The sequence below is a fragment of the Astatotilapia calliptera genome, chromosome 6, assembly GCF_900246225.1.
Source record: "Astatotilapia calliptera chromosome 6, fAstCal1.2, whole genome shotgun sequence".
NCBI lineage: Eukaryota > Metazoa > Chordata > Actinopteri > Cichliformes > Cichlidae > Astatotilapia > Astatotilapia calliptera.
Genome location: NC_039307.1, coordinates 24,535,649 through 24,562,793, shown reverse-complemented (window position 1 = coordinate 24,562,793; position 27,145 = coordinate 24,535,649). Strand labels below are relative to the sequence as shown.

The following is a 27,145-nucleotide window of genomic DNA, read 5'->3' as shown; positions in this document are numbered from 1 at the left end:
GAAAGGAGGGGTAAAAAGTTGTACGCACTCAGCTTGTGCCATTATTAAATCTTATATCAAGTTGATATGTGCTGCAGGAGTTGACAGGTTTTTGATCTTGCCTGGATTGAACACTCACTTTAAACATGGAGTCTTCGCTTTGGCACTGTTACTTCCCAACTTATTAGTGACATGCCTCTGTGCATTTTTTTTAAAGTTCTCCAGGATTGCTTACTTGCTCTATCTACGCATCAATGAGAGGAGGTCAGACACAAGCAGACATTTCCAGGAAGGTTAAACACTGTTGGACAATGAAATGAAATGAGATGGCACCTACTTCTCTCCTCTTTCCTTCTTTCCAGACTGATGCCAATCTATAGTTTCTGTTCCCAGCAGACAGAGCAAAGTAGCTCTTTGACACTAATTTTGCTTTACTTGACAAAGAAGATACCCAAAGCCAAAGCCAATATTAATGCCATACTGTCCTTGCCAATCCATGGTGCACATGCACAGAAACAAAAAAAACTTTGAGGATGTTTCAAAATTTTACAGCATTAAAAAAAATCTATCACAGGTATGCTGAATGCCCTGGGCTTAATCAATCCTAAACTTGATATAATTCTTTAACTTAGAATTTGTATATAATCGTGAACACAGTCTCCTGGGCTTACCTGATCAGTTTCCATTATGTCTGCGAGATCATTCTCTGACATATTGAGGATGGAGGCAGCAATGGACTTGGCTTTGATCATAGACTTGGCTGAGAGGCCGCCCTTTGCTGCCACAGAGTTGGCCTGCCTCAACCTCCTCCTCTTCATCAACTGCTGCTTGACCTCTTGAACGTCTAAAAGTATTTCACTGGCCAGGGCCTGAAGGGGGAGGAGAAAAAGGAATAAAAAAAGAAGAGGATGATGAAATGGATGTAGAAAAACAAGAGGGATAGCTCTGCCTGGCAGATGAATAAATGAAATTGATCAAGCATGCGCCAGAGAGGCCTAGTACATTATGGAGGAATATTGAGTTTGACACACTCAGATTCTCTTCGGTTTCGCCTCACGCTTCCCTGTAGGAATGTGGACCTGAGGGTTTGTTGCCCTGTCGATTGAAAGCTGAGGGAACAGAGCTTTGATATCAAACGCACCCCAAGTTTTGCTAAATTCTCCACAGACAGAGAATCATGCATCAGAGAGAGAAAGACAGGGAGCTACTGAAAATACAGCCATTCATTTATTTATTTGCTTTCTGAATGTCTCACAGTACAACAGGGCAGCATAACACTGTTAATAATTAAGCTACGAAGGGCTGTTTCAAATGGTGCCCAAGTGAAAGGCAAGCGAGACGAGGAAGGCCTGCGATGGCACAGTTGTCGGGCACTAAATGGGAGTTTGCTCTAAATACAGAGAGACAATTAAATGTTAAAACTGCCACTGTACACGAGAAAGTCAATAAAGTAAACTCCCCTTTGCTTCATTTTGAGCTTATTGATCGAGGCAATAATCTTCTGTATCATTCCCTTGTAAGCCCGCTGAAAAGCTGACCTTGGAATAGATGGTCAGATGAGGGAAAGCTAGAGACAGGAGAACTTGCAGTACACAAAACAAAATAAAAAAGAAACACAAAGTACAACTTCCTCTTGGACGGCAGAAAACACAAGCAGGCAAACAAGAAGCGCGGGGCACGTACACCGACACAAACCTAAGTACAAACACAGAAAGCACTCAAGGGCTTTAAAGTAACACTGGTAATCACACATGAGCAGCGCTGAATTGCGCAAAAAATCTCCACTTTTCCGTCTTCATTTTACACAGGTGCACCAGGTGCAGTTTACAAAACTAGAAGTGGTCCCTGCTGGAGACTGCTGAGAGAGTAGTTAAAGGCTTGCAGTTGACATAATGCTTCTGGTCTATTAGCAAAACACTGAACATTCAGAAATACAAAGGGAATGTCTTTAAGGAAGATCATAATGTAGTAAATTCATTCAAATGAAAAAAATTAAGTTTAAATGTTTCGGGGAAAAGTTAAAAAGTGAAAGTGTGAGGTGTCAGTACAGATTCACCAGTTGCACTTCTAGAAAACAGTGTGACAAAGTCTTGATTAAACTTCAAAATGCAGCATTAGTGAATTATTTTCACAAGCATCCATCCATCCTCTTAATTGCTTATCCAATTTAGGGTCGCTCGGAGGCTGGAGCCTATCCCAGCTGTCACACGGAGAGAGGCGGAGTAGCTCTGTGATATACTGGATAGGCTGCCAGTACATCGCAGGTCTCAACACCGTGTTAACCCCTGTACCTCTGTGCCGTCACAATTGCTTCTACTTTCATATGGATATAAATATTCAAGATGATGAACAGAAGACATAAACACTAGTTATTAAGGAAGCCAGCTTCAGTTCATTTAGGTCATCTTAGCTCTATTCAGCCTTAGGGAATATGCAGCTCATTAACTAACAGTTGGACATCCTATTCTTATATTTACAGCCCAATAGACATTCACTCATTAGTCAAGGGTTAAATTCAATTGCCGTAAATATTGTGTGTGGAATCATCCAGAAGGAGATTAAGGGGTGACTTTATCACTCATTTTGACTCTGGGAGAGATGGCTGGGACTGGCGAATGCAAGCGTTCACACATACAAGCTTTTGAAATACACAGATGGAAAAATGTGTGTGTGTGTGTGTGTGTGTTTATTAAGAGGTCTTAGCCTGGCGAGTACCACAAACAGTATGGCCAGAGGGCCAATTTAGACAGGACGAGGATCAGGGCATGGAGATGTGGATCAAATGAGCAGCTAAAAGATATCCTCTTTGATAATAAACTACCACTGAATTAGCATTTACACACATGAGCACACAATGGGCCCTTTATAAATAAAAAGAACAGAGCAAGAGGAGAAATGCTCTAATTTTGTTGGATCATCTACCCACTGATAATAGCAACTGCTGTTTAGCAGTTTATTGCATACCCTATGAGCCTGAATGAGGTTGCGGAAGTCTGTTTCACAGAATATGAAAGTCATATGTGGCTCTCACATCTCTTGTTATGAATAGTTTTGATGTCCTGCATGTCTGAGCCTGACAGCATTTTAAAGTAATTAAAAAACACACATCTATATAAAAAAAAAATAGGGGATGTAGGGATGACTGGCCAAAAATTGTACTTTTTGTACTCTGCAAGAGAAAAAACTCCTCTGTGTTTGTGTATTGTGGAGCAGTCACTACATGCAGGGCCACTGTTTAGCAGTTCAAGAGCAGTGCTTACAGCCTGGGGCGTGCACAGGGGCCAAAAGGGTTTGCTGGCACACAATAAAGAAATATACACACACACACACACACACACACACACACACACACACACACACACACACACACACACACACACACACTCAGGCACACGCAGACACACACAAATCGCACAGGTACAAAGAACAAAAAAAAAAAACAAGCTCATAAAGGCACAAACAGACACATCTATACACACACACACACACTCTCACACACATGTGCAGCCCTCCGGTCCTGATCAATACATGACAAGAGTAAATCTCCTCCGGACGTCAGGCAGTCCAATCAAAGGGCTTGGTGTTCTTATAGGGGATCACAAGAGCCAGGGGGAGACAAACAATGATGTGAATCCTCAACAACACCACAATGGCCCCAACAGCTCAGGGTTATGGGAATGGAGGAGACGAGTAACACAAGCATGAACTGTGTTTTTATGCACATCTATATGTGCAAGCGTTTGCATGTGATGCAACTTCTCTTTGCATGCAGGCAGGTCTTCTGCACTACACGAATGTGTATGTGTGTGTAGGCAGTAAATTTACACAAGAGGAAAGGATGAAGGCTTAGCTGCGTAAAAGAAATCACAGTTTGCAAAAATGGGAAGAAAAAGTTAAAAATTCTGTTTTTCTTGCTTGTAAGGACAAAAACGATACAAAATTGCAACTGAACTGTGGCAATAATCTTGCACGAGATTTATGTGTGTGCAAAAATACTGCACCTCTATCAATCTCTGGCAAGCCCTTTCTTCCTTTGACAGACAGGCGTCAGCTGAACAGAACTGATGGGTAGTCTTTATCAGTCTCTGGCAGACACACACATAGACTGACACAAACACTGAAACACACCTCAAGGTGATGGATTAGGTCTAGACAAAGACAATGGCGCCTGTTCCCAGTGGGCATGCAGTATTCTTAGAGTGGTGGCCTGCACTGACGCAATGTTCCAGTTTTATTCATCCATCTTCTGACACTTATGGAGAGCTGGGTGTGGTGATGTCAGGCCAAGTAAGGTAGTGTTAACGGTCTTTCTGGTCTTGGAACTTTGCGAGGCCTTTGTGGGCCAAGTGGGGTCTCCAATTCCAGCAGGGTATTGTGGGTATTCTTCCAGCTGAAGATGCCCAGAATAACTGAACAGAGAGGGGTCCAATAGAAACCTCAACTATCTCGAGTGGCTTGTTTTATTTTCAACAAGTATGAGTTTTATACCACGATGCTCTGCTAATCAGCTCACCAGTTTTAGTTAGTTCTTGGGTTGAATCCTTGACAGGTGTTCTTCTGAATACAAACAATAAGCATCTTTCCCCACAAGCAAAGCATTACACCAGGGGTAGTCCATGGAGATCCCAGACTCTGCCCTGAAATCTTTGAATCTGGGATCAATAAATATTACTATATAAATAAGTGCTGAAGGATTTTCTTCCTACACCATTAATCTATTGTTAATGTTAACATGTCATCCTCTTATCTGAATTTCATTTTATTTAATTTAATAAGGGTACAGTACTCTGTTTTTGGTAACCATTGTCCTTGATGTAAATATGTAAAAATTGTGTATGTATCTGTTCTGTGTCTTGTGTACTGTTTGTTTGTATATGTGTCTTTCTTGCTGCTGTTACACCCAAATTTCCCTTTGTGGGACAATTAAAGGATTATTCTATTCTGTTCTATTAACAGCTAAGTTGTTGTGTTGAAGGTTTTAAAATCCAACTAAATACATAGATTGTCACCAATTTAGCATCTGACCGAGACTTGTGTACTGATGCAATCTCCTCCTCTGTTCCTGAGTTAATACTGAATTGAATAATGGCCAGAAAACGGTTTCTCCAGAAAGCAGGTGACCGTTGACCTTTGAATAATAAATGTCATCAAGTCATGTTTTCATCCTTTCAAACATCTGTGTGAAACTTCATCCTGTTTACTGTAATAATTGCAGACATTTTTCCAGCTGCATACACCTCGACCTTGGACGTCCAACATGTAATCGGTTCATCCTCGATTCCAAGTGAAAGTGAAGAGATATATCGAGCTCACGAGAACGGGCGGGATGGACAGACACTGAGAAAACACAATGCCCCCAGCCATGACTGTTGCCAGTGCAGAAGAAATAAAAGTGTGACTCAATCCACTCGCATACAGTGTTATTCACTGTACGCATGTACAAGGGCAAAAAACTGGAAGGCTTCAGATTTATCTTCATTCTTTTCTTATAATCAAGAGATTTTAATAACCAAATCTTCTCTTGTAATTATGATGCATTTGCTAGTCATATTTAAGCAAAAGGTCCCCATCATATTTTCCTCCTTGTGTGCATCCAGCACACTCATTTGTACGTTATCAACAGTTTATGTTGATATATTGTTCTCTGTTGTTTCTCAGAAGTGCTAATGACTGGCCTAGCATAAAACATTTGTTAGTCTGCAGGTGCTAGAGACTAGAAAAGTGTGTTAAATATCAAATAGGATCCCAGGGTAGACATGCGAAATAGTTATCTTGTCACATGAATAGCCAAGCTCAGTAAGTGGATGACCTGTCCTGTATAGAGATTCTGCCTAACTAATGCAGGGAAATTGTTCAGTCAGTCGTTTTGACATAGACATCGCCCCCTCTGTTCATGTTGTTGCCTAAGTCCTTATTTTTGAGAAAATGTAAGTATTGCGACACAGTTGAGACCCCTTTGCAGGTGCTGTGCATACAGGTGATGATCCTTGAATTGGAATTTATGGCCCAGCAGTAGTGCAATCACTGTCAGCTGGCAGCCCGGGGAAGGCATGTCTGCCTGCAGAAACCATCTGTTGCCAGATGGAAGCTGTGTACAAAACATGTGGTACAATGGGTCTGTGGGCCACTCTTGTTTGTGCTGTCGCTGGTCCGCCAGCCAGCCACAGAGACATCAAAATCATAACAGAGAAGAGCTGTGAAGTCAGGTGTTAAAAACAATGAAAAGTGTCCACTGCAGCCACGTTCTGTGCTTTCCATGCTGTGTTTTTAAAACAGTTATTCTGCTCCCGTTGATGTCCGCCACCGCTCCCTGCTCTATACTGGCAACAATGGTCAACCAATCAACATTTGGCACACACTCATGTCATCTGCTTCCAGCGGGTCTATGTTTTAACAAAGAGGCGACACTGATGCAGTTCTTTTAAAAATTTACATGGATCCTTGTACCATATCCTCAAAATTAAACTTTTGAAAAATAAAAATGCAACACTAGTTTTCCAATTCAAGTTATAGAAAGAGAACTTGCAAACACACCAAAGCATAGGCTACTGATTTAAGATGAGAAAGATGCTTTGAGTATACAAACTCTGGACTTTTGGGTTTTAATCCCTTATTCTTTTACACAGTACCTTGATAAAAGAATGTAGCTGCTCCAGTTGGGAGTAGGCCTGGCCTAGCTGCCTCTGAACCCTTTCCAAGGCATGGGAGCTCTGCTGGGTCAACCCCTCCATTTGCTCAGTGGCTGTCTGTTCCAGTGCAGCCAAAGCCTGTTCACCAGCTCCCACACGAGCCTGTAGGGCATGCATGCGCTGTTCCTGTGAAGAAAAAGAGCATGCAGAAGTGGTCAGCTGAAAGCAAACAATCTTTTTTTGTTATAGGGGAAAAAAAAGCAGAAAGTCCACACTGGTCTATGAGACATTTGTGGAAATTGCTTTCAAGCCCCTGTGTGTAGGATTTTGACATTTATGACTTTGGTGTCTCCTTGTGACTTACTGATTTTCAAGTTGGTATTACCACAACTAAATATATAATAAGACTATCTAATATTACCAGAACTATAAATGCCATCTAAGACAATAAACTCCAACTCTGTTTTTTCACTTTTGAATTTTAATGTTTAATGTGATGTCGTTCACTGTCAGAAATCCAGTGATAATAGGCTGTTAAAGTAAAAACATAAAATATTAACCTTTTTTGATGTTATGTAAGAAAAGGGCTTAAACTTTATAGCTGGATATGATGTACGTGGATAGAAGTGGCATTTTCACAAATTCTAAAACTTTTCTTTTGACTAACAATTGCATAACTTAAAAACATGATCCAATATCATATTCTATACCCTGCTTTTGAAGAGAATTCATCTGTGATTGTTTACAGGGCTGCTTAGGAAAAAAAAGATTATCCGAACTGTACTGTAGTCCAACTTTGCAAATGTTACATAAAACACAATTTTTGTGAAAACTGAGTGCGTGTCAGCTTCCAACCTTTTTTTCCAAGTCCTCTTTCAGTTTTGCACAGGAGGCCTCGTACTGGCTTTTCTCTGTTGTTGCCACATTCAGCCTTCTCTTCAGGGATTCGATTAGGGCCTTTCTGTTGCTGGCCTCCTCTGATAAAGTCTTCACCTGTTTAAAAAAAAAAAAGAAGCTGAACAAGGACGTAGTGCAACTGCATTTCTCTTTTAAAGGAGATAATCACATCATATATTCACCTAAAGTTCCATTCAAATCACCTTAGCAACCATGTTTTCTGTAACTACACTTAACGGCACTGAAATATTTTCCCGTTAGTCTTCCAGGAGACAAATCTTTGGACTATGGGAAATGCTGAGTATGACAATGCCCATTTTTCCCCTGTCACTCTGCTGAAGAGCCTCAAAATAATGCAATGATGAGCCGTGATGAGCACCTTCTTTTCTAGCTCCTCCACCTGTCCCCGGTAACTTTTCTCCATTTCCTGCAGGAACTTGAGTCGTGTCTTCAGGTCCTCCACCAGCTGCCTTTTCATGTTCACATCTCGCTCTGTGTGGCTCAGCCTAAAAACATACACAAATGAAGGCAAATACCAACATATGGCATAACGCCTAAATGACTCTTCACAGATAGCTACACAGGCACAGCCTCTGCATCGCAGACAAACACAGACACACATACGCACGGAGACAGATACAAAGAACACACACGCAAAGCTGGCAGGCACAGTGTCCCCGTGCAGTACATCAGGCATGACAGCTCATTATGACAACTAAATACACTGGCATGCTGCTTGGGTAAGTGGAGAGGGGGGTGAAATAGGGATGCATATATAATTCTAACTGGCATATATTAGAACAAGTGCTCTGGCAGGGAATGCCGCACTAAGCGTGACAGGGGAGTCCTCTTTGACAAACGGCATTTTGAATCAGCAGCGACACTACTTGAAAGCCTAATCAAGCACTTAAATGTTTATTATTTTCAGCTCAGCGTTGCACCAATCATATAAAAACACATTGGCCGGGGGGAGCTTGGCTTGAGAAAGACGTATTATGAAGGGAATACGCTCTAAGAAATGTTGTTTGTTCGTGTGCTGTGCCGGCGATACTTCCCTAAAGAGAAGTAGCGTGTACGTACTGTAAGCAGTTAGCGTCTTAACTGTAACAAAACACACGCGACTTGTCACTTCCTATTTCAATAACCTGCAATACTGACATGATTAATATTCCCACATTCTGCAGCGACACCCCGGTTTAAATGGTCTCAGTACGTTAGCATGTTTTATTCTGTTTTCATAAGAGGCAAATAAAAGCTATTTTCATGGTTGTCTGCACCTTGGGGAATTGGAACAAATAGAATAAAGATCATAAGGATGCAGTTAATTAAATGGTTTTTGCTGTATTTTTCTATATCAAAGATGTAGTAGATCTCTTAGCTCCCACATGCATCATGGCTTGTGTGTTTTAAATAAACAGATGACGCAATGCAAGAGCAAATGCTTTCGTGTAAGTAAATGTCCCTGCCTCCCTAGGTGGATGAGTGCCTGAGGGCAGACTGGTTAAATAAATGTGAGCTTGTCCTATTGGAGTGACATTAAATTAAATGAGAGAGGAGTCTAGCCTGGGGACTTTGTTGGGGGGGGGCGAGTAGCGCTAGCTGGTTACCCCATGGATTTGGCCATTAATGAGAAAACCCATATTGAACCTTTCAGATGACTGTCTGGTGTTGACTTAAAGAGTGAGAGCAGCAATAAGAGCCCCACCAGCTCCCTCTGCCCCAATGCTAATGGCAATTAGATCGACAACATTTATTTTAGATGTTCTTCTTCTACACCCCAAAAAGAATAGAGGATAAAAAAGAATGAAGGATATATAGAGCTTCTGCTGGAGCGTGTGATCTCTATTTATGAGTGTTAGTGGAAAGAGAGAAAGAGAGCCTCAAACTATATCCCGATCACTCACACGTTTGTTCCCTTTGTTCTGTGCTTGTTGGCAATATTGTTCATCAAACATGCGTGTATTGTAATGATAACAGTCAGTGGTCTGAAGTACGTGTTCGTAAGAGTGAGCGCGAGCGCACATTTCTGTGTATGTTGTTAAGAATAAAGTGCGGGTGGACGTTTCATGTGGCTGATAGACAACAGGGCTAAAGATGAAAGAAGCAGCTTCATAAATAAGGCAGGGCCATAGTGCCGGATATTGACTGAGGACATGCCGGTGTACTTTGAAATTCATTTCTTTTTTTTCTTTTTTTTACCCCCCCCTTCTCTTCTTTTAGGCGAAGCAGCCTTGCTCCCTGTGTGTGTGCTGAAATGTATATTTCAGAGACGTCTAGACATGTCTTTCATTCTGAGAAGGGGTCCCTCCATGGAGGCAAATGGAGTGGTAGGCTAGAAGATACGGCAAGTTATGTGTGCGTATGCGTGAGTGAGTGTGTGACAAGAGCTGGAGGAGGCTGTCGCAGAAACGCAGCTGAGGGATGTTTGCTCTGCCTGGCTGTGATCCTCGCTGCTTTGGTCACACACACAAACACATATCCGCTGTGATTGTACACATGCCCTGGATGCATTATTGAGAATGGCAGGCAGAGGACACGGCATACCAGACAAAGAGAACAAGAGGGAGGAAAGCCAAGTTGTTCTTTGTACGTTTTTCTCAGTTCAAATATGGGATCCGTAATGCAGAGTGATGATATGTGCCTTGTAAGTTCAAACCATGACTGTTTCCCTAAGTGAATTGTTTATAGCCATATGCATTATGACTATGTAATGCATGCGGGGCGCTACAGTAGGTGAACCATGCAACTCACTGGGGCTTGTGGCCCACAGGCCAGAGTGATGCTGTGTGGGTTTTAGTGTCATGGGCCAAAATGGTCCCTCCTGCGGCACGCAAACAATCAATACGCTGCTTTGATCAGCATTCCACATCGGCTACCCACGTAAGCAACACCACACCGCATGACACAAAAACCACTCACATGCACACGCGCAAACAACACACACACGCTCAATATAACATGCATAATTTCACAAATGATTCACAGACACAGGAGCATGTACAGTATAAGGGAAGTGAGGCAGACAACAGAGCTGCCACATGGTGGAATCAAACACTACAGATGAGAGCTGCAGAGGATGTGCAAACATGCAGACAAGGAGAGATTGAGAGACAGACAGACAGAGAGGTCTGCAGGTATAAAAAAAAAAAAAAAAAAAAGAAAAGTAGGAAAAATACGAGCTGGACTGCAGACAACAGTAAGAAACACAAAAAGGAGGAAGTAGCACTAATGAAGACAAAAGGTGGGAAACTAACTTATCCTGCAGCTGGCAGAGTTTGTCCTCCTTCTCCTGGAGCTGGCCTCGCAGGGCTTTGTTAGCCGCCACCTGCCTCGTGACCTCCGCACTTGCACTCTGGGGGAAGGGCACACAGTGTGTGTGTGTGTTTGTTAATGTGTCTGAATGTGCATGTGACTGGGGGGTAGGGAAGGTTTTCACGACACAGCTGATGACAGGTCAAACACAGCATGCCTCCTCATTATAGTTACAGTGGGAGGGTGGAAGGTGCTAAAAGAGGTTAAGAGGAAAACTGTGTTATTTAAAGTGGATAAGGGGAGTAATTAGTAAAAAATAACAATTTATAGACCTGGAGGGGTGAATTTATTTCAGTCAGGAATGTGAATAAAGAAAAAGACCAACAGACAAGTACAACAAGGGGAAAAAAACTGAATACTAACAATAAAAATAAATAAATTGACCTGCTAATGATCAAACATCCTGTAACCTAGAATATTAAACTGTAAATAATAACCTTTTGTGTTTTACTCTTTTCTTTATGAGTAACAAAGATGTAAGGCTCACGGTGACAGGTCGGCTTCTGATTATAAGCATGATGGATATCTGAACCTGCAAGTTCACTTTGGTTTAAAGGGCCCTTGTCTCTTGTGGGAACTGCTCCCAGTAGAAACACTTGACAATGTACTCGCTCAGCGCACGCACCCCCACGGAGCATCCCTCGCCTCTCCCTTTCGCTGTCACCTGACATGACTTTCTCAGGCGTGTGTGACGACAGCGGCAATCTGCGTGGTGACACTGACGAGCAGGCTGCTGAGAGGGTGATAATACTGTGGTACCACTCACACCTCATTCCCTCTGATGTAGGGCATGTCTCTGCTGTTATTCCCCATTTCTCATCTTTCTGACAGGCACTCCGAAATAAGATCAAATGACAGGAAATGCTAATTCACGCTGAAATCAAACGTAATATCAAGTGATGTTAAGTGTAAGCTGAAAGGCACCAGAATTTGTTGTTTTTTTGAGAATCAAGCACAACTTGAAAGTAAAACCTTGACAGAGTTTCTGTTGAGAGTTTTTAAACTCCTCGAGGAGGGCAAGTGCTTCAAACCAGTGAAATGTTAAAGTGACTCAGAAATAGTGATGTAAATATATGTGAAATTCAGTACTGTTAACATGGTAAGTAACAGAATGAAAGACAGAAAATTCCAACTAAAAAGTGCAAAAGAATTAAGAAATTTTCATATTGCCTGATTTACCACAGCACAGTAGAAAGTGGAAGTAGTCTTTCTCTAGATACATTTTTTCAGTCCTTTACCACTGATACTCCCAAAGTTTTCCTTGTTATTCGTGGTATTCTCGAGCACTCAAGCTTCTTAGTGCACAAAATTGGAAGAGAACAACATCTTTAATACCATCCTCCTATTAGCAGATTTACCTCATAAGGCATGCACAATGAAAAAACACAACCGTGAGGGCAATTCATTAACTCTAGAACTGCTAACCTTAAGTTTGGCTTGAAGTTGTTTGACCTCAGCCTCCAGGGCTTGGAGGGCAGGGTTAGCCGGGGCAGGTATGGTTCTGCACTGGCAGGAGCACTCTACGTTCGCTGGTGCTGTTGGTGGTATTGTAGTTTGCGGGGGGAATTTGATCTGCTTCCACTGCTTCAACTCCATCTCCAAAACCTTTTTCTGCTGCTGCACACCAGCCAGGTCAGAGGTCAGCTTCTGCGGGTTTGACCGACAGACAGAATTGGTTAGCTAGGCTGGTGATGATGCCGCAACTGGAAGCAAAAGTTTGGTGCACTGCTATTAAAAAAAACAAAGAAACACAGATTTGTGTTATTGGATGGTGAGGGCGAAAAAGTAACAGGCGACTGATATACTGCTACATGAGCTGATAAGCTTTATATCAAACCAAAAGCTTTTTTTTTTCTCCCTTATAATGCAAACCTAATTTACTGCTGTAAGAAGGCAGAGTTCCTCTGACTAACATAGATCTTTATATTAAATCCACTCCTCACAAATATAATAAATGCAAAGACAGAATAAACACAATTTGTTTAAAATACTGTATGTGTTATCCACGGGTAAGCTGCAAGCTCTCCTTTAATATCTTGTCTGCGATAAAACGTCTTTTTTATGATAATTAGGAGACATATGATGCTGTTGCCTGGTCAATAGAGCCTAATTCTCACTGTAATTGGCATGCATAATATAGCCATCATGCAGCACACTTTGGAAAAGAGGTAGATCAAGTATTTAGTCAGTAGTTGAGTCTGGATTGATGAAGAATAACGCAACTAACTGAATGCATACACTTTACAGTGACTCTGTGATTCAGAATGCTATGTGAGATTAAAAACTTTAAACCACATGCATGTGCCGGAGAAAAGCAAAAATCCGGTTGTTTCTTATAAGAAAGTATGGACCACAAACCTATTGCTGTGAGTTTGAATCAGTGCTGTCACAATTAGCTGATTTGGTATCATATCAAACATGAATGGTTAATGGTACAAACAGGAGACGTGATACATGAAGATATGCGCTCCACACATAGGGTAAATGTTGGAGCACACACCGAGGCGTGCGCACACACCCAAGTGAAACCACAGAATCCCATGGGTTTGCTCTCTGCTCCGCATACACGGAGGTTATTGATATCTGGTTGCTGGCTGACACCTTTTAATAGAATCCCTCCTGTTTTAGGTTTCCTTCTCTCTGTTGAAGATGCACATGCCACATCCACAGGGAGGGTGGGAGGAGAGCAGGACGAGCACAAAATAAAAGCGGGGCTGTGGCCCCAGTGGCAATAGTGCAGGAATTAAGAGAGGCATTGATGAGGCTTCCAGTAAGACAAGCTTTGATTTCACAGGCCATTTTCAGCCCTGGTGAGAGATGACACTGAGGCAGGCGTGATATACTGGTAGCTCCATTAGGCCAGGAGAGAGGACGCCGGTCTCTCTTTCCTGTGAGCAGTGGTCTCACTGATGCTGTTCCTTTAGTAGCTAAAAGGAATTTTTAAACATGAATAAACCACTGAAACACTAAGATTGTCTTACTGCATCAATTTCTTAATTACGCAATCATTCTTCTGGCCAGACTTCTTGTGCAATAGGTTTTATTAATTATTAATTTAAATAAAGTTTGGAGCTTTGCTTTCTTAGTTCATTAAATTTGTAGAGATAATCCTGTGATAATCCCTGCCCCAAAAACATTAAAGGAGGGAAGGCAACTCCACACTTTGAGTGGGGATGACACAGTGTGCCACAAAGTAAAGCATCTGTGGAATTGATGACAGACTAAGGAAGGCTTATCCAAGCAACAAAATGATTCTGTAGTTGGATGCTATGCAATACTCAAGGATTTCAATAAAAGTTAGACTTGCCTGTAGTAGGATGCACTGTGAGTTTTTAAGTTACGTTATGCCACGTTGAAGGGCGACTTTAAGGTTTTTACACACTGCGTCAATTTTTTCTTGTAATCTAGCTGACTGCCTGTTTCTCTGGGCACATTATTGCATTATAACCAGATGCATTATCAGCAATTGAATGTAATGTTATTTTCATAGCTGGAAATCATACTGAAAACCTAAAAAAGAAAAGTTTTAACCAAACCACGTGTTCCAGTTAGGCTGAAATATCATATACATTGCATGAATCTGAGTAGTTGTTGAAAGGAAATACAAATACAGTTAAGAATACATTTACATCCCAGAGTTCACGTGCAACCAAACACACAGAAGTGGAGAGGGGAAGCAAGAATGGAAAAAAAACGAGAAGATATGACTTAATAATGGAAGGAGGGAAGGAAAGGAGCAACAAGAGAAGGACAGAATGGCGAAGGATCAGGAGACAGAGCAACACAAACAAGTTTCTGTGAAACTGCCATGCTACTTCTCACATGATGGCCCCTGTGGAGGCTGTCCTAAGCCAATTACAAGCAGAGAGTTTTAGTTAGAGAGTTGGCCAGGACCGGTTGGAACAAGCCCAAAGTCCATCACCTCTTGGCCTTTGCAGAGAGGGCAACAAGACCTAGCTTTGGCCAGTCAGTCGGCTCCAACTTTCTCAGGTGGAGTGGCATTAATACTGCAGGAGGAAAGAGGAAACAAACAGGAAGACAACAATTCCCTCTCTGTCCACTCATTCACACAACAGTGTGTGTACATGTGTGCCTTTACTGCTGTGCCTGAGTCTAAGGTCTCGTTGGACTTCAGCAATCAGATGCCTCGGTGGGTGCAGAAGGGCCACTTCCCAGGTAGCAACACTATGAAGGCTGCACTCTGGCCCGTGTGTGCAAGTGCAATATACTCCATCGGTACTATTCCACAGTAAGTGAAAAGTAAATATACGGACATACAGACAAGAACACATACACCTAATCAAGAGTCCAGTGGGCCTTTGCTGGCTGCTGCTGTGTCTGAATCCACCAAAAGAAGTTTCTGCCTGCCAGATTAACGACTCTGTCTGTCAAGGTGTTGCTGTGTGTGTGTGTCTGTGTGTTTGTGTGTCTGTGTATGTACATAAGTTGATGTGTACAAGGAGCACCTGGCAGGAAAGATACTGTTTAGGGGCCAAAGCTCTTGGTGTTTTATTTACACTCTTTACCAAGTCTAAGAGTTTTTTACCTGGAGGCACGTACTAAATAACTAAAAGGTGTGTGGCACTGGATGTAGTCACCTTGAGTGTGTGTGTGTGCGTCTGCGAACACGACTGCTCATATTTGGAGAAAAGTAACTGCTGGTGACAAAGATTGTTGTGGAGAACTGGCTCGCTGAAACATTCAGCAGGAGGAGACAATGGCAGAGTCAGAGAGAGAAAGAGCGTGTGAGATTCTCCTCCTCTCTACTGCCCTGTGGTTCTGACCTCCACAGACAAGGGTAGGCCTGTCAGCCACACTTATTAAGCATGATAAGGGCATGCTACTGCTTCACTCTCAGCCCCAAGAAAATACAAAAGAAAGACAAAGATGGGGGAAAAAAAGAGAAACTTCCTAACACTTACAACTGGCTCGTCTCCCTTAACTCGTCTCCCAGCTTTTCCCAAGTTACCTGCGTGAGCTGCTTGCTGCTGCACAGCTTCTCAGTGAGGGAGTTGAGCTGTGCTGTGATCATCTCATTGGCCCTTTGTAGATCTCTGGCTGAAAGCATAGCATCTTTCCTGGCACTTCGCAGTATGTCAACGTGACGCTGTAGAGACTCGATGCGCTGCTGCAGAGAAGAGGAGGAGCAGCGCTGGGTCTTCACAAGCATCCTCTTCCTCCTCTGCCGACTTTTCTCTCCTCTTGTCCCGCGGTCCCACGGCTCACGCTGTTTATCGTCTAACAGGAGGAAGTACACGCAGCCGCCTCAGAGTTGACAAGTGCACAGAAAACCTCAAAATCCCAATTTAGAAGCTACTGCTGAGATTTAACAGGCGTGCATCTTTGTGTATGCAAAAGTGGAAGCTGTGATGGATTTAACAACCTGAATAATTAACATTTTCCATTTTTAACCAATTCAGATGTGCCGAGTTATGGGGGGAAAAAACGAAGCTTGTTAACTTCTCGGATACTTGTTTCTTATCGACAGCATGTAAATACACTGAGTGTTCTATCTGCTTCAATTAAAAGTTGATTAGATTTCTGTAATCCAGCATGGGTTCACAAAAGGAAAACTTGTGCTACCTCGGGCCAGAACGTCGGGTTGTTTTCTGTGAGATTCTGCCGCTGGTGCTTCTGTGTTTGAGATCGGCGACCACCTGTAGGACTGAAAGAACAGAAAACCCAGTGACAATGAAGAAAAGCAGCCGTTTAATGTAACACAACAGTTGACATGCTGCTCTTCCTAAGATGCAGCTCATAACGACACCATGATCACAGAGTGTGCGCAGCTTAACGCAATGAGACAAATCACCCAGTGCTTTAATAATTCACCTGAGCATGTTCAACCGACTCCAACTTGAACACCTCTCAGCACAGATATTACTTCTGACAGATGCTTGCAAATGCCGCCTTTGTTCAATCACCAACTGAAAGCCCTGATTCACTCCTACGGTGTGACGGGTGTGTGTGAGAGTGTAGTCGTTTGTACGCAAAAGTGTGTACGCATGTGTGTTCGTGACAACTCCCAACTGCACCATCATTTGTAGTGACATCAAAGAAAGGGCCCCCCTACCTCACTCCTTGCTCTCTGCCTACATTCTTTGTATGGGGGACAGGTAGGATTTGATCAGTGCCAGTTTTGATCATGCATGCAGAGAGGAAAGGGTAGATGAACCCTTTGGTTTGTGACATACTACGTTGCGCGGGGCTTGGGCTGTCAAAGCGATGAACCCAGAAGGAGCTGATGGGCACATTTAGAGGATCAGGACTGGGGAAACTAAAGGGGATCTGAGATAAGGGCCCTGACAGCTCCCAGGTTATATTCACAACAACCATCTCTTCTCTACTTTCTACTTTGCTTCGGTGCTGCTGAAACGAGAAAAAGAGGAGAAGAGAAGAGGCAGCACATCTTTAAGGCCCCTCTCTTTCTCTCTTCGTCTCTCCTCTTGACGGACTTTTCTCTCAAGGGTTTGGATCTGCCATGTAGCACTGTGAAGAGGTTTGATGTGGACAAGTGCAAGGGTCCAGGCCTAATGATTTCGTGGTGTGCATTCACAAAGGCTTCCTCAGTCACAAGACTAGGAAAGTCTTTGTGAATGTAGACATAAAGCGATAGCCAGATAAAAATGAATAGTACAGCACGGCTCAAACAACACAAAAAGTAGTTACAGAGGCCCTAAGAATTATTTATGCAGACATTAAACTGTATATAAAAGATGGATGGATAGCCACTGAGACGTCACTCCACTGCTTTGCAGGCTACTATTTCAGGATGGAGTTACAAAGTTATTACACAATGTTAGAACTGCAGGGCCAGTTTTGTAAGTAGGATGCAACAATAATTTAATAAAGAGTGATGATAACTTTGGCTAGCAAAAACAAAACAAAAGAACAAAAAACAGCTAGCTGATACACAGTTTGTTTTTGTTTTTTTGTTTTTTTTAGTACAACTAAATGTTGGTGATACCTATCTTTGTTGTCACAGACAGAGGAAATAGACTAAAACTCTTTTTTTGTATCAGGCTGTAAGCCTTTTGTAAAACATCCCTTGAGTGGGCATTTGAAGAATTGCAGTTTTCGATCACTTCTGAATTACCTATAGTGTTACCTACACCGTCTACATATTATTTGATAAGTATTACTTTTTTCCATCGAAAAACATACAAATTTGAAAATGTTGGTTCAAACTCTAATCAGTATTTACAGAGGAGCTCAGGAGAGAGGTACAACAGTGGGTGTCCATAGACATGTGCAAAACATGGTAGAGGCTCTTTCATGGTTTGTCGTCCTCAGAGCCAGGAAATGCACATTAAACAGCAAACGTCCAAAAAAGAGCTCCTTCAAGAGGCCTGGAGAACTATTCCTGAAGACTACGTAAAGAAATGACAAGCTTGTCTGAGAGAATTATTAAAAATATGCTGAAATTTACACTCATATTTAGGACCAAGGAGACATTGTATACTAAGACCTTCATTAATTGAATTCACTTGTAGGCAGTTTCATTTAAAGGCTGAATATTCACACAAACCCAAGTAAAATGTTAATCTGTACAAAAAAAGCAGTGAGCAGGAAACAGCTGATGCTTACTTCTAACTGTATCTTTATTCCTTTTTTAAGTCCAAAAACAATTAAAAGACAAGGGCAGACCAACCTGTCTATTAGTGTGCTGTCTGTGAGGCACCGTCCCCGAGGGCAGGCTGTTGAGACTGTCCGAGTACTCCTCTGCACTGTCACTGTAGAGAAAGGTGAAGTCTATTACAGACTAGAAGTTGAACCGACAACCCTGGTTCTGAAAGTACCACCCTTGGACAAAAATCCAATTTACCTTTTATGGTTGATTTAGTTGACATCAAGCAAAAATATGTGCATCTCGGCCCCCTCCTTCAAACAGAAAATCAATGTCCCATCCAATTTCTGAGCTGGAAGTGTAAATGTGTGTGTAAATTAAGTGAAAAGCTGCAGTGTCTGGTGCTGTTTGTGAATGCATCAACATGTATGAGAGCGGCTGTGGCCTTCATTAGCCCTCTGTGTGTGACAGACATGTGTGAGAGGCACGGCTGAGCGGAGCCAAGCAAAGTTGCATCTGATGGACGCACGGTAAGGGCTTCCTGAGAGACACACACACACATGCACACAGGTTTATTGACAGTGACCTTTGACGTGAAGGTGGAAGCCAGTGACATTTACGCTGGCGGGTTTATTAAGGTGGGGTCTGGGAGAAGCAGTGGAGGTAAAGACCACAGAGAGAGGATCTAACTGGAACATGACAAGCCTGGGGGCTAGTTAGGGTTAAAACCAGCCTGGAAGGGGCGCAGGGACTTTGCTAAAGATTACGAATCACCAACACTAACACCAGGGTTGCGTGCATCGACTTGGTGATGACAGCAAATAGATCCAACTTAAATTTAGTATTATTAATGGAGTTCTTAATTGTGTCTGCAGTCTAACTAGTTGTTCCCTAGTTCCTCTTTAAGACACACCATATATATATTTACAGTACATGGTGCTTCCACTCTATATGTGAGGACATGTCTAAGCTTTTACATGCTGAGTCCAAACCTGTGTGGAGCAAATACAGATAACCTGTTATGTAGAAACATAATGACAGCAGATGCTTACACTGAGGAAATGAGAGCATCCAAGGGGTGTAAGGGGTGGATCTCACCGAGAACTGAGCAGATACAGTATGCATGCCCCTACAGTAGTAACCTGTCAATCACAGGCAGGTAGGCACAGCCTAAAGCATACTCTGCTGGTCTGTCTTACTCTACATGGGGCTGTATTTTACAAAATGACCATCATGTTAATTTTGGATGTGAACCATAAAAAATTTACTGTGCTCATGAATCCAGAGAGACAATTGGACTTCTTTTTGCAATCAGAGCAATCGCCTCCTGCTGGCCTTTAGGAATAATGTATTTTCTAAGGCACTTGTACGTTTTTAAGACCCAAGATTAGCTTTGTCTACTCCAAGGATGTCAAATTCATTTTACATTGTGAGCCACATACAGGCTTTGATCTTAAGTAGGCCAAACTAGTGAAATTCCCCTTTCTGTCACAGTAAGCATATTCAACTACACATTTAATCCAGGTAATATTTTAATATAAGAAAAAGAAGTGCAATCTCAACAGTATTAAAATAAATCTGTAAGCACTACTCTTTGGGCTTAAATAAATATGTAGCCCATGCCCAGAATATCCTGTTATTATAAAACAAAGTTTTTGTTAATTCACAGAAAATGCTCTTTTAATAATAATTACTACTGTTCTTTAAAATTGTCTTTAAAATGATTATTTAGCAGGTAGTGAAAGAACAGGGACTATTAATTAATTATTTTGGTGTTGTGTGAATGGCTATGGGTGATTTCTTTGTCAGGATGAAAAGCTGTAAAACGTCTGAAAATACAGTAAAAAAAATGGCAAAATTGATCCTCCTCTTCACATTCTTCAAAGCCGTCCGGTGGGCCACATTATATGCCGGACCAATTCTGGCCTCCGAGCCTTATGTTTGACATCCCTGATCTACTCTTATGCTACTGTTTTATTTAAAGGAATGTTCTCTTATGTTCTCAATCACAGCAAATCCCTCCAGTAGCGTTTTTAAACTCTGGTACCTTGAGAGAAAATTAATGTTTGCCATCTTTGATATTATCCTTATCCATAATTTGTGGCCCAATCATCCGAAATGTACTGAGTCTGATACCTGCTTGCTCTTTTTCTTTCCTGCTTAGCAGCAAAACTGCTGATCTGCTTAAATTGGTCAGCTGCCTCTAGCAGTTCAAAACTTGAGAGCAGGTGCCAGAGGCAGCGAGAAAAATAAGGTGGGGGAAAAAAAAAAACAAAGACTTGTCAGTAGCCTTAACGAATCTGACATCTTTATTTGGTGCTATTTAGGCCAAAGCTCCTTAGGCAGAAATACTGTACCTTCCAGGAATGTCAACCAGACATAGACAGCATTTGTGAAGAGGACCCCTAGAAGATACGAGGCACAGAAGGCTTTACAGTAGCAAATCAGTTGACAGGTGCCTTAAATAAGACAACATCTCAGTTTAGGCCCCTTCTTCAAAAATCCACTTAGATCCTCCTCTCAGGTAAAGCGTTTATTAGACTGCTGCTTATTAGCCACATGGAGTGGTATTAGGAAAGCAGGGCATAGCTGCACCCAGTCCCCGTTAAACGGCCTCATGCGGATAGAGCTGGGGTGGATTAGAGTCTGATGAATTAGTCGGTGAAGAGGTAGTGAGTTAGGAGGGCTGAGCTAGAGAGCGTGTAGAGCAAGGCATACCGGGAGAGAAAGAGAAGGGAAATAAATATCAGCGAGTGTTTGAAATCAAATCATTTCAGCCATCACTCAATAGATGTTGGCTCAGTGGCTTTTTTGCATAAAACATACATGAAATAATTACTGTCGATGGTTCTTAATTTAGAGGGTGTTAAACAGCTTGTAGACATCTGGTACTGATCCGAGTAGGGTCATTCAAAATTCATCTAACCAAATTAAGGCGAGGAGCTAAGGAGAGGAGTGTGGGATGGAAAGGAAGCGTATGTGTGTATGTCTATGTGTGTGTGTTGGGAGGGGGCAAGGGGGGGCTGGAGGAAAAAAAGAGCAGCACACACACACACATACATTTGTGAACCGACATGCCACAAGATAACTAACATAACTAGACGCAAGGTGGGCTTCATATAGGAGTGTGTCTGTGTGTGTGTGTTTGGGAGGAGGGGGTGGACTGGGTCCTTGCAGGGGGATCCTTAGTGCTGTCGATGGGGGGTAGTAAATATGCAAAGAACGAGTAAATTAAATCAAACTGCCAAACTGTCAATTTCGGGGTAGCGTGACTAGTGCATGAAAATGGCATCACTGGAAGGTATCAAGGCTTTGGCGGCCCCTTATCCCTGGGCTTTTCTGGCATCGGTTCAACTTTGTGTAGAGAGGTGGCTAATTTTGCATGCAAATTTCAGTCAATAAGCTCCAAGCGAGGCGTCCCATGATATTTCAAAGGATCTGACAGTAGTTTCCCCCCCTCCTCTCTCCTTCTCTCTATCATTCTTGCTCACATTCTTCTTTTGGCTCCTGAATACCAACTAGACAGACAATGAAATTCAATCACCCATTTGCTTACGCTTTGCAAATGCACGTTGTCCCCCCCCCCCAACTATTCAGCCAGCCCATCCTCTCTGCCCAAACACCTAAAAATAATGAGAGGGGGTGTGTGAGAATATGTGCGTCAGTGCGCGTGCATGTGTATCATTACCTTTCTACGCTCATGTCCTCCCACTCGTCTTTAGCGGCACTGGAGCTTGGCCCTTGCCAGCTGATGGCTTGATTGGCGCTGACTCTTTGGTGGCTGCGCTGCCGTAGCAGACCTCTGTGCCTGGTTGTTTTGAATTTGACCTTGCTGCTAATGCTGTTAGCGATCCCACCTGCCCGCATCGGTCCTGCAGCACGATTTCTATAGAAGTCCTTAGCTGCTCTGAGAATCCCCAGCTCCTGTCTCAGCTTCAGCAACTGCTGATGAAGCTTTGTAGCCTCTTTCTGAGATGAGGCCAGCTGTACTTCTAGAGCCTTGACCTCACTACAGTGCTGCTCCTCCTGAGCCACGGCCTGCGCATGGGCTGCCTTTTCACGAGCAGCTTCTTGAGTTCTTTGATGATCCAAAGAGGCTTGGAGTTTGCGGCAGTTGTGGGCCAAGTCTTCGTTGACTTCGAGTAGCTGCTCTTTTTCATCTTTCAGCCTTTCTGTCTGCTCCTCCATGCTTATCATTCTTTGCTCCAGTTGATCAATCTGAAAAGAAAAAAAACATACATGGGGCTTCTGTGCTACAAAATAATCAATTTTGGCTTATATATCTGTAGTTTTTTTTTTTTTTTTTTCGTTTTTAAAACCCCCCAGAAATACTTATTCTTGGACTGCTAGTGACAAAATAACAACCTGCTCTATAGTATTAATATTAGTAAGATTCAATGAGAAAGACCATATCGTGATTTACTAGTTTTCCTCTCCACTGATATTTTCCCAAGTGCGTAATTACAGTTTGCTGTGTGGGTGGGGGGCGGAGAGGGGAGCAATACCGTCGTCCCCAGTCAAACACGGTTATGGACATCTGACTTGCACCCCGTTACCCTGATCACCTTTAACTACGCTGCAACCATGAGCACTTAGTCTATTTGTTAGATCTTTGGTGGAGACTGTTTAAGAGAACAGTGGATGCCTGCTGGGTTTGTGCCTCCAGGCAATTTTTCCCTTTTATTTGGTTCTCTCTCTGCCTGCTGGTGAAGCCTGGTACCCTTCAAACAAAATTAGACGGCTATCCCCACTCCTGATGATTTACTGCCATGAAAGCTGAAGGGGTGGGGGAACATATAAGCTCATGCAAGCAGGGTTTTAAATGTGTGTGTGAGTGTGAGCGTAAAACATGCCTCCAAACCTATGAAATCTACGTTAAATCAACTAGTATTTTCTGGGATACACAAATTATATTTGGCAATTTATAGACTGTCTAGTTGATACTGTGCTTGGAAATTACTACATGACCCTTCTCCAATGCATACGAACACCGTTAAACTATCCTTGAAAGAGCAAAATCAAAAATTTCTGAGAGCTGCCATGCTGAACTTATGGCTGTGTTGGATTTCCTTTATAGGCAGTGACAAAGAACACCCCATGACGGCATAGTGCTGTACCTTTTTCAATAACTGCTCCATTCGACCTGAAAGAAGAGAAGGCTTTTTCGGAGTGCTGCTTTTGACCTGGTGCTCCTCAACCATTTTGTGAAGTAATTCTGCAAAGAAGAACAAAGCTCGCTATTGTGACACTTTGTGTCAAATTCAAGCTGCTCAATCAATAGAATAATTATAAAAAGGGTACATTTAAATCAATTAGCATTAGTAAGGTCTAATTTCCTTCCTTTTTTCCTTTTTGTCAATCAAATCTGAAAAATCCCTAACGCTGTTTTCATGTGGACTTGGAATTTTCACTGCAAAAAACACCTTTGGTTTCAAAAATCTTACACAGCCCTTTAACTTCAGATTAATAGAAAGGTGTTTTATTTAATAGTCCACCGGGAAATAGGAAAACAGGGCTCAGAAGTGCAGGCGGGTGTATACTATATGCAACCTCTCTCTGGGGACCTAAAACAAACGAAGAGAAGTGCTTGAATCCCTTGTGAATACACAGCCCCAGGCTGCACTGCTTTGTAGTCCACTGTGTTTCCCCAAAGGACTTCTAATCTCCACAGACAAACATGCAGCTTTATTCTGGGAAATTCAATAGTGGCCCTGGCAAACATATGATTTAGACTTTATGATAACAACAGAAAGCATGCAAGAGTGCAAGTGCCTAGGCATTTGATGCATGTGTATTCATGAACACATCTAACACAATCTAACAGACCTCTGTCACTGCTACCTACCCAGTATCTACCTGCTGAAGTACAAACAACTTCCCTGCCTACGTATATGCGAAGGGCAACACAAAACTTGAGGTTACTCTATTCCGTAACCCCCGTTCTCTGATAACATGAGTGAGGTGTCTCACTATGGGGAACGCTCTCTCAGCGTTGTCCTCAGAAGCCTCTATATCATTACTGGTGATCTGGTGAGACACTTCACTCATGTTATCAGAGAACAGGGGTTACGGAGTAGAGTAACCTCAAGTTCTCTTTCAAACATTAGTTTCGGTGTCTCACTATGGGATATGCAGACTCCCGTATTGCCAGATAAGCCCATCTGAACGACTGACTGCCCACTTAGGAGGTCTCGTGGGGCCCCACAGTGTGGGCTAGAGTTGGTGCAGTGACATCCAACCTGTAAAACCTTGCAAAGGTCAAAGGTGAAGCCCAGCTCGCCACTGCACATATCTCTTCTATAGAGACGCCCCTAAAAAGGGCCCAAGAGGTTGCCATCCCTCTAGTCGGGGGGGAGAAGAAGCTGGAATAAGCCAATTGGATCGCCTCAACAATCCAGTGGGAAATGCGTTGTTTGCTAACGGGCTTGCCAAGATGTGGTTTAGCCCAGGAAACAAACAGCTGATCCGACCTCCTGAAAGCCTTCGTTCTCTCTCTATAGGTACATAAAGCCCTAACTGGACAGAGAGCATGTAGGCGCTCCTGTTCAGGGGACAAGAAAGGAGGAGGGCAAAAAATTTCCAGCTCCAATGGGATGCATTGGAGATAAGGATTTTTGGGCACAAAGGCCGGATTTGGCCTGAGTGTGACTCTAGAGTTATCCCGCGTGAATCAGGTGCACTCTTTGTGTACTGACAGCGCATGAATATCACTGACACGTTTCGCAGATGCGAGAGCCAGGAGCAATGCAGTTTTCAAAGACAGGATTTTTATTTCCACCTGGTTTAGTGGTTCAAATGGTGGCTGTGAAACTGCCCCCAGCACCAGGGATAAATCCCACGTGGGAACGAGAGGTTTAGACACTGGGTGGAGCCGTTGTGCCCCTTTCATGAAACGGCAGACTAGCAGGTGATGGCTCACTGGGCCATCCACGAAGCCCACATGGCAGGCTTAAATGGCTGCTAGATATACTTTAATTGTGGAAAAGGCCTTTCCTTTATCTAACAGTTCTTGGAGAAAGGAGAGACTTTCCACACCATTCCTCAAATACCCTCCACTTGTTCTCATACTATGATCTTGTGGAGAGGGCTCTAACACTCTGTATAGTGGCTATAACACCCCTGGGGAGTCCTGCTGTACTCAGATTCAACCTCTCACGGGCCAAGCCCACAGGGCGAGGAGCTCGGGGTGAGGGTGAAAAATCTCCCCCCTGGCTTGGGAGACTAGTTCTCGTCGGAGAGGGAGAGCCCAAGGTTCGCTCCACAAGACGGGCATAATCTCCGCTAACCAATGGGACCTCGTCCACCTTGGGGCGATCAATATCATTGTTAGCCCTCTCTCTCTCACTCTGGTTAGAGTGGGAAAAATTAAGGCCAGTGGAGGGAACGCATAAAGCAGAGCTTGTGGCCAGTTGTGAGCTACCCCTAGTGGAGCCTCCTGGTCCCTCTGGGAGAAATACAGTGGACACTGAGCGTTCTCCCTCGAGGCAAACAGATCGACCTGTGGGTGGCCAAAGCGGGTCCAGATTTGGGTCACCACATGTGGGTGCACGGTCCAGTCCCCGTACTGCGGGTTTCCCCTGGACATTAAGTCTGCTCCCAAGTTCAGAGCTCCTGGAATGTGAGTAGCTCTCAGTGACAACAGATTGATGCTGATCCACATTATCAGTCTGCGAGCCAGCATGTGCAAAGGACGGGACCGTAACCCGCCCGCAAAGCGCAGGAATTTTCTGTGAGGCGGGTAAATAGGGATGTGAAAATATGCGTCCTTCAGGTCTATTGATGTAAACCAATCGCCTGGGCGCACTACATGCAGCAGAGTGGTGGTCGTCAACATCCTGAATTTGTATGACCTCAGATGCTGATTCAGAGCCCGTAGGTCCAGTATCGGACGCAGTCCCCCTCCCTTCTTGGGCCTACGGGAAAATACTTTGAGTAAAAGCCGCATTGGCTCTGCTCCTGGGGTATTTCTCGTACTGCTCCCTTTGATAGCAAGGTAGTTATTTCTTCTTGCAGGATCCTGGCTGATTCGCCTTTTGCAAGAGAGAAAATCACTCTGTGAAATCTGGGAGGGGTGGTTGCGAATTGTAAACGATAGCCTCACCCTAATGTCCTCACAACCCATTCTGGCGCAGCGAGAGCTCGCCATCTCTCTAGTCTTGCTGACAGCGGCCCCAAAGACAGGCACTCCACAGTAGACGGAGCTTTGGCTCCCTCTTGTGGCGGAAACTGGTCCTGCGGGCCAGACCCGACTGCGCATGCGCGGGCGGCCTGCGCTTGACCAGCGCTCGTGGGGCCGGACACCACTGAGGGAATCGACCCCGGTGGTGTCTGGGTGCGTGGGGGCATTATGTTTTTCAACATACTCTGTGTTTTTCACACATTTTTCCCGTGCCCTTGGCAACATGCCTGGATGCAATGGGTAAATTTTTAATAAACAGTGTGTTTTTGTGTGACATGCTTGATTCAGCTGAACAGTGTCTCGTCGTCTCTTTGTTGAAATGCGCTCTGTGAGATCCAACTCGAGTCCCAGGCGCTGAAAGGTGGAGGCAGAACACACTTCTCCGAATGGACTTGGAGCCCGGGCTGGTCCGGCTCCGATCTCCCCGTGGGGGATGTTAGGCAGTCCGCTTCTTTTTGCGGTCCGACTTCTTGGCTGGTGGTGGGGCACCCTGAGCGGCAGCAGGCGGGACATGTTTCCTGGGCCAGTGGGTCTTAGGGTTCTGCGATCCTAGGGGACCCTGGGCTGCAACCTGTGGGGCTG

At 43.5% G+C, this 27,145-nt stretch overlaps 1 protein-coding gene across 3 annotated transcripts in view; it reads right to left on the bottom strand.

Annotated features, from left to right (window-relative positions):
* The window catches only part of cntln (centlein, centrosomal protein), a 92,980-nt gene that overhangs the window by 17,272 nt on the left and 48,563 nt on the right, over nucleotides 1–27,145 (bottom strand). For all 3 annotated transcript variants that reach the window (XM_026171264.1, XM_026171265.1, XM_026171266.1), the window contains 11 exons: nucleotides 23,502–23,599; nucleotides 22,073–22,602; nucleotides 18,469–18,550; nucleotides 16,401–16,482; nucleotides 15,787–16,055; nucleotides 12,243–12,464; nucleotides 10,760–10,857; nucleotides 7,885–8,011; nucleotides 7,464–7,601; nucleotides 6,609–6,794; nucleotides 651–848 (listed from right to left, as the gene is read on the bottom strand). In XM_026171264.1, the coding sequence (XP_026027049.1) occupies nucleotides 651–848; nucleotides 6,609–6,794; nucleotides 7,464–7,601; nucleotides 7,885–8,011; nucleotides 10,760–10,857; nucleotides 12,243–12,464; nucleotides 15,787–16,055; nucleotides 16,401–16,482; nucleotides 18,469–18,550; nucleotides 22,073–22,602; nucleotides 23,502–23,599 (2,030 nt within the window). The remainder of the gene's footprint in view (nucleotides 1–650; nucleotides 849–6,608; nucleotides 6,795–7,463; nucleotides 7,602–7,884; nucleotides 8,012–10,759; nucleotides 10,858–12,242; nucleotides 12,465–15,786; nucleotides 16,056–16,400; nucleotides 16,483–18,468; nucleotides 18,551–22,072; nucleotides 22,603–23,501; nucleotides 23,600–27,145) is intronic.